General features: G+C 32.2%; 1 protein-coding gene across 1 annotated transcript; it reads right to left on the reverse strand.

Moving 5' to 3' along the window:
- LOC107612830 (aquaporin PIP2-7) lies at positions 212 to 2,114 on the reverse strand. Its single transcript, XM_016314585.2, has 3 exons — positions 1,685 to 2,114; positions 1,094 to 1,530; positions 212 to 699 (listed from the first exon to the last, which is right to left on the reverse strand). Exons 1-3 carry the CDS (start codon positions 2,001 to 2,003, stop codon positions 586 to 588), a joined length of 870 nt encoding a protein of 289 aa, XP_016170071.1. The 5' UTR covers positions 2,004 to 2,114; the 3' UTR covers positions 212 to 585.

A 6,705-nucleotide genomic window follows, 5' to 3' on the forward strand; every position in this document is an offset into this window, starting at 1 on the left:
TCTATAAAGAAAATTAAATTGGTATTTAATTTTTAAGAAAAGTTGAGTGACCAGAAATTTTTATAACATCAACTTATAAAAATACTATAAATTTAGGGTAATTTAATTAATTTTGCGTGTAGAAGAGATCAAGCAATTATCACAAAAAGCTTATAAATAACACATGCAATGTACTAACAGTTTTGATGTGAAGTATATAAAGAGAAAAAGATGACAAAAAAGAGTGAAAAATAACTTAATAATGAGGATAATGCACAGGATCATAATACAGAAGGCAACACATAATGATGAAGAATACATGAAAGGACAAAAGGGGATAGAAAATACACCCTTAGAACACAAAAGCATGCGTGCTTATCTACAATTTTGATGTGACCCCACATTTTGTTTTGGCCTGTTTTGCCCTCAAACCCACCACACAGCTAAGCTTGAAATGGAAGAAAGCCAAAACACACAAGAAGAGGGTCCCATACACACTGGGAAGAAGATAGACACTAGCCATAACCTCATAATAGAGTTTAAGCCATAATAATTATTGAAGTTAAAGATGTGTCTGAGAAATAGTAAACTAAGGTGTGATTTTGATTAAGCGTTGCTCCTGAAGGATCCAAGAGCTTTGATTGCTGCTGCTCTAAGAATGTGTTGGTGGTAGATTGCTGCTGCTGCTGCTCCAACGAAGGGTCCAACCCAGTAAATCCACTGAAAATCAAAATAAACAATTACCACTGTTAAACAAAAAATTGCTAGCTAGGAAGTAATGTTTTTGGTTAAAAAAAAAGTTGTTCAGTATTTATTCAAATATAAAACGAAAATAAGAGTCAAATTTTAGATTTTTTTTATTTCTCTTTGATATTCTAATAAAAAAAAATCTAGGAGGCACTAACTTTATTCAATTCTAACGTATCTAATCAGTAAAAAAAGTGAGTAATTGGATGAAATTTCATACCAATCTTACACTATTAAAATTATCATTAATAACTATTTAATGACTACAAATTATAAAAGTTGATGGCCTCCTAACACTCTTCTTTCTAATAAGCTCATTATGATAAATAAATAAAGTATGTAATTGAAAGTGGAAATAATAGAGTACCTGGTCATCCCAAGCTTTATCATTGTTGAAGATAACAGCGGGTCCAAAACTCCTTGCAGGGTTAATTCCAGTACCAGTGATAGGGATAGTGGCCAAGTGAACCATGAAGACGGCGAATCCAATGGGGAGTGGTGCCAACACTGGAACATGGGAGTCCCTGGCGTTCCTCTTCGGATCAGTGGCAGAGAACACGGTGTACACAAGGACGAAGGTGCCGATGATCTCAGCACCTAGAGCAGTCCCTTTGTTATACCCGTGGCTGACGGTGTTGGCACCACCACCGTATCTGTTGTAGAACGATTTCTGAAACCCCTTCGCAAGTCCGGCACCGCAGATGGCACCGGCGCATTGCCCGATCATGTACAGCACTGTCCTTATTAGTGACAGTTTCTGCCCCACGAACAACCCGAATGTCACCGCTGGGTTGATATGTCCACCTACAACATTCATTCTTTTAGATGATCATTCATTTTTTTAGATGATCATTCGGCGCTTGAATACTTTTTATAAATTACTTTTTATATCAAATAATAGGAAGTATTATAAATTACTTTTTATATCAAACAATAGGCGGTAAGTATTATACATTACCAGAGATTCCAGCGGTGCAGTAAACAAGGATGAAGATCATGCCACCAAAGGCCCATGCAATACCCAAGATTCCAACGCCGTCACACTGATTGGTACCAGCAAGGTTTGGGTCCGTCTGGTGCTTGTAACCTATGATGGTCAAAACCGTTATATAAAGGAATAGAAGCGTTGCTACGAACTCAGCAATCACTGCTCTGTACAAAGACCACTTTTTCAGCTCCTCAAAGTCTATCAATGGCGCCGGTGGAGGGTCATTATAGTCTTTTGCACTGTACTCTCCTCCTTGCCCTTGCTCTGCTACCTCAACATCCTTCGTCATTTTCTCCCTCTCTCTCTCTTTCAATTCAATTCAATTCTGTGCTTTCAGGTTTCAGCAAAACAGGGTATTTAAGGAATCAGAGTAACAGAGCCACTACACTAGGTTAAATAATTAAACACAATTAATTAATTTCTTTGATGACATGTATTAACGTTATTTTTTTGCCGCCCTTATTAGCTTGATTTCGCTTGCATGGACCCACCTTACGCCTTAATAATTAACCCTGTGCATTGCCCTTAACTTTTCCAACGACTCTTATTAATAAAAAAAAAGTCTATAAATCAATGTTTGTTGGTTTCTGGAAATTTCTTTAGGGTTTAGGTTTATGTGCTCTGTTTCTATGGGCCAACGTAACCTTATAAAAGGGTTCCTAATAATTCAACCGCTACATGTGGTTTATATGGCCTAGCTATAGCTTGCTACTGTGGAAATTATGTAATAATTAACCGGCTTGAATGAATATGAATTCCATACGCAAGTTATTTGCAAGAAAGTAAATACAACTGTGCCTCATTTTATCTTCCACTTATTCGGGAAAGATCTTTTGAATAAAAATACAAAATCTATTTATTTGCATAAATTACACTTATCTAATACTATACTATATATTTGGATTGTCTTTAAATCAATTCATCATGTCTATATTTATCTTGCAAAATGAAAAATGAGTATTACGTTTTTACAAAATACGAAGAATATTGAATGTCATATAATTTATTTTTTTTAAAATAGAAGATATAATATGTATATACAACTATTTATGTTCTTTTTTTTTTTTACCAAAAATAGGAGATTCGAATCCGCAACCTCTTAATTGAGTATGGGGAGACTATGTCATTAAAACATCTTCTCTTATAAATTTAAATTTTTAGAAAGAACGGATTTATAATATATGGAATTAATCCTACCTACAACTTTAATTTCATACGATCTAAAATTACATCAAAAATTTATAGCAGGGGATTAGGCTAATATGGAGCTAACTCCATGGATCGGAGTGACTTTTAATCCATCTAACTTTTGCCATTTCTATGAAACTATATGAAGCAAAGCATCAAATTAAAGTTAATTAGTGGCCACGAAATATTGTCATAAAAAAATTGCAAGAGATAAACGCATATATTCTATTATTATATATGGAAGTAAAAGAAATTAAAGCTATCAATCATTGTTCTCGGCATCATTAAATATGTACGTAATTGATAATGTGATTAAAATAAGAGGAAAAGTAGTTGTCACTTTTGTTGGGTGACGAATGCTTGCCAGATGAACTTATCTGGACTCACCTAAAATTCAGATAGGTTCAGAGCAAATTCCAGAACAAACTACGGACTCATGGCCCTCGCAACTATTCTGAGCCCACCATTTCTAATTAACTAACTGCAATATGTAATAAATAATTAAGCAAAATTAAATCATAATCATGGCTAATTTTAACTGGTTTTTGGGAATCTCCTCAAATATTATTATATAAAAAAGAGACTGCATATTTAAAGTTTTTTTTTTAAAAAGAAACAAACTCAACACGCTGAGTGGAGCGTACAAGAAATACACATGGATTTTAGTAACATCTATGTCATCTCCGGCATAACCATCAACAACATGGGTTACTTTGACACCAATCCTTAGAACAACAAAACGATCTAGCAACACAATTCACTACATCTGTTGCCTTATTCTAAAAAATGGACTCGTTTTTTAAAGTTCGTGTAGGAAAAATATTAAAAGATCAATAAAATTTATTATTTTTTATTAGTAATTAATCAATAAAAAGTGTAAATTAAAAATATATTATTAGATTATTAAATTAAAAAAATTAAATTAATAATTAAAAATATTAGTAAAAAATAATATAATAAATTCTGTTGGCACTTAGAAAACATTTTGAATATGGTATTTATTAACTTATAATAAGCATTGGTTCAATTTTGTGCATGTCCCTATTTAATACATTTTCATTTTCTTTTCAGCTGTTTAAGTGCAAGATTATTACCAATAATGATTGTCAATTATATTGATAATGAATTGGCATTGTTGCTTTATAGCGTAAAAATTCAATAAGAGGTTTTTACAAATAAACTCTACATGCATGCAAATTTATACATCAGATTTGTTCAACAAATTCATGTTATTAATCAAACACGACCAGTTCCCTTCTGAGCACTTTATATCTTGTGATTAATCCTTTTCTATCGCGTGGTTAATAAAAATAATTGGTTTCATAACATGATATTCGAAGAAAAATTAAAGAATAAGGAATTATTGGACGGTGACATGATTAACAAACTACCTTTGGTCCATAATCCATTACATATTTTTTATGAAACAATTGAATACATTTCTACATAAGCGCAAGGATAAGCTAACGAAATTGAGCTATTAATTACAAACTTAATTGGAATTCAGGCACCGACCAGCGAAATTGTCATTGCCTATCTTAATCAAGGCTAGCCAAAGAAAATTTGTACAAACATTGATCATCATCTCTGGCCAACAAATGTTCGACACGTGGTGCTTTTTCAGCCACAACAACATTCTTTCATTCTATTATTTCAAAATATATATCATATTGTTCAACTACGTTCCATTCATTGATTCATAAATTTCACGCATGATATTTGAAAATATATCATAGAAAACAGATTTAAATAAACCACATATATACCAGAGTTATGCCCAATAATATTCTTGCCGGAATTTTGATTGTTATGGTATTCATCAATCATCATCATCTTCCAATTACATGTATCATTTTATCATAAAATTCTACTCAAAAGCATAGCTTGAATGGCACATTTGTTGTCCATGTCACGAGAGTAGTACTGTAGCAGTGGTTGCAAAATCAACATTAGAGAATATTTATAACAAAAGATATGTTATTTATATATATTCATCTAATTCAATCTTATAAATTGAAATAGTACTTATCTTTTTCACTGAGTATACTATGAGATATTATTTTCTGATATTTTAATGCATAAGGATTAGTGGCTGTTTTGGAATTATATGATTAGTCAGCCTGTCATCTATCACTGCATACTTATATTAGCAAAATCATGACCGACCGGAGGGCTGACGACAATTGTTTTGATATCCTAATTGTCAGGGATTAAACGTTCGCATTCCAATGGACATTTTAAAATGTTCTAAATTAATCTCCTAACTCCTTGGGATCTTTTTTTTTTTTAATTTTAGACTTTGGTAAAAAAAACTATTCCTACTGTATTTTCCAGTCACACTCGCACTTGGTCTATACCGAGTTTTAGAGGAGTACTAGGGAGCTAGCAATTTTTGTGTTTTGTAACTATCAATTGGTTATCAATAGTATTTTTAATGGCGTGAGATTACATCCAACGGTGGAAGATCACTCACTTTTCTTTTGATGGTTAAGTATTGGCCACAAAACACAAAAGTTGCTGGCCCCTAAATTTTCTCCGAATTTTAAATCTGGGTGCATCGTATTCAGAGACACATAATTTTGTCACTTGAACTAAAACATTGTTTGGATCGAGTGAATTTGAAAAAAAAAAAAATGTGAGGAGAGAAAATGGATAGAAAAGTAAGTTTTTTGTTGTTTGGATGAGAAGAGAAAATAGAAGGGAAAGAAAAAAATTAATGTGAGGTCCACTAAATTATTTTCTCTCCATAAATGAGATAAAAATGAAGAGAAATGTGACAAATATAAATAAAATTACATATTTACCCCTTATCATTAATAAATTATAATTTACATATAATATAGATAAGAGTATTAATATAATTTTATACTATTATGATTTTCTTTCTTCTCACTTTTCTTTTCATCCAAACAAAAGAAAATTTTTTCTCTATTTTTTTTTCATCTATTTTCTCTTCATCCAAACAATATATAAATAACTTTAATTTTTTTTTCTATTTTCTTTCTTCTCATTTTCTTTTTTCTTATTTTCTTTCCTATTCCCAAACAAAGCTTAAGTCTCAGCTCCGTTTTTGTCCTATTTAGTTTGTAATTAGGTTCTTTTTTCAACGTTAATTCTGTTTTAATAAAAAAACAAAAACTTAGCAAGCCGGAAAACAATAAGCAAGGATAAAGCCCAAATTATTTGAAGGTAAAGTCATCAATATTCTTAATTAAAGCTTGTTTCGGCCCAAATAATTAAAAAAAAAAAAACATCCATGCTTTGTTTTTTCGAGTTTCTGCCTTTGAATTGTTTAGGTAAATTTAACTACTACGAATGGTACACGAGTCTTGAAGGTCTAGAACAATAAAATAAAACTTAAATACATGAATTTTAACTTTGATTGAGAGATGTTCAACACATAGCACGAAGCACACTCATTTATGAGTAGCTTGGCATTGTTTTATGGTACGTTACAGCATTATTAATATGTACAACTTAATAAATGACTGATATACTAAATCATCATAGATCCAAGACAATTGCATATACAAATGCATCATCTCTGATTATTCCCATCTGCCGCTGTAATTGTTTGCGAGTCCCGTCTCGCTATTCATATTCAAATACAGAAAGAATAGGGACGCTAGAAATGGGAACTGGGCACTGCCCTTGACCTTGCAAGGATACAATGCCATTGCCAGCCCTGTCCTAACAAACAGTTCACAATTAAAGGTCGGCGCGACCATCGTCTTCACCATCAAACTCTTCAGCTCTTTCTTCGAAAATGGTCTCGAGTTTGGGAGAGTTGGAGGGCTTCCAAG

The sequence above is a fragment of the Arachis ipaensis genome, chromosome B08 (genome assembly GCF_000816755.2).
Source record: "Arachis ipaensis cultivar K30076 chromosome B08, Araip1.1, whole genome shotgun sequence".
Classification (NCBI taxonomy): Eukaryota; Viridiplantae; Streptophyta; class Magnoliopsida; order Fabales; family Fabaceae; genus Arachis; species Arachis ipaensis.

Bases quoted from the DNA above. Each gene is read 5' to 3' on its own strand.
- LOC107612830 (XM_016314585.2), bottom strand. From the start codon at position 2,003: ATGACGAAGGATGTTGAGGTAGCAGAGCAAGGGCAAGGAGGAGAGTAC. The intron at 1,531-1,684 runs GTAATGTATAAT...TGAATGTTGTAG, and splicing joins CTGCACCGCTGGAATCTCTG to GTGGACATATCAACCCAGCG. The intron at 700-1,093 runs GTACTCTATTAT...TTTGATTTTCAG, and splicing joins ATAAAGCTTGGGATGACCAG to TGGATTTACTGGGTTGGACC.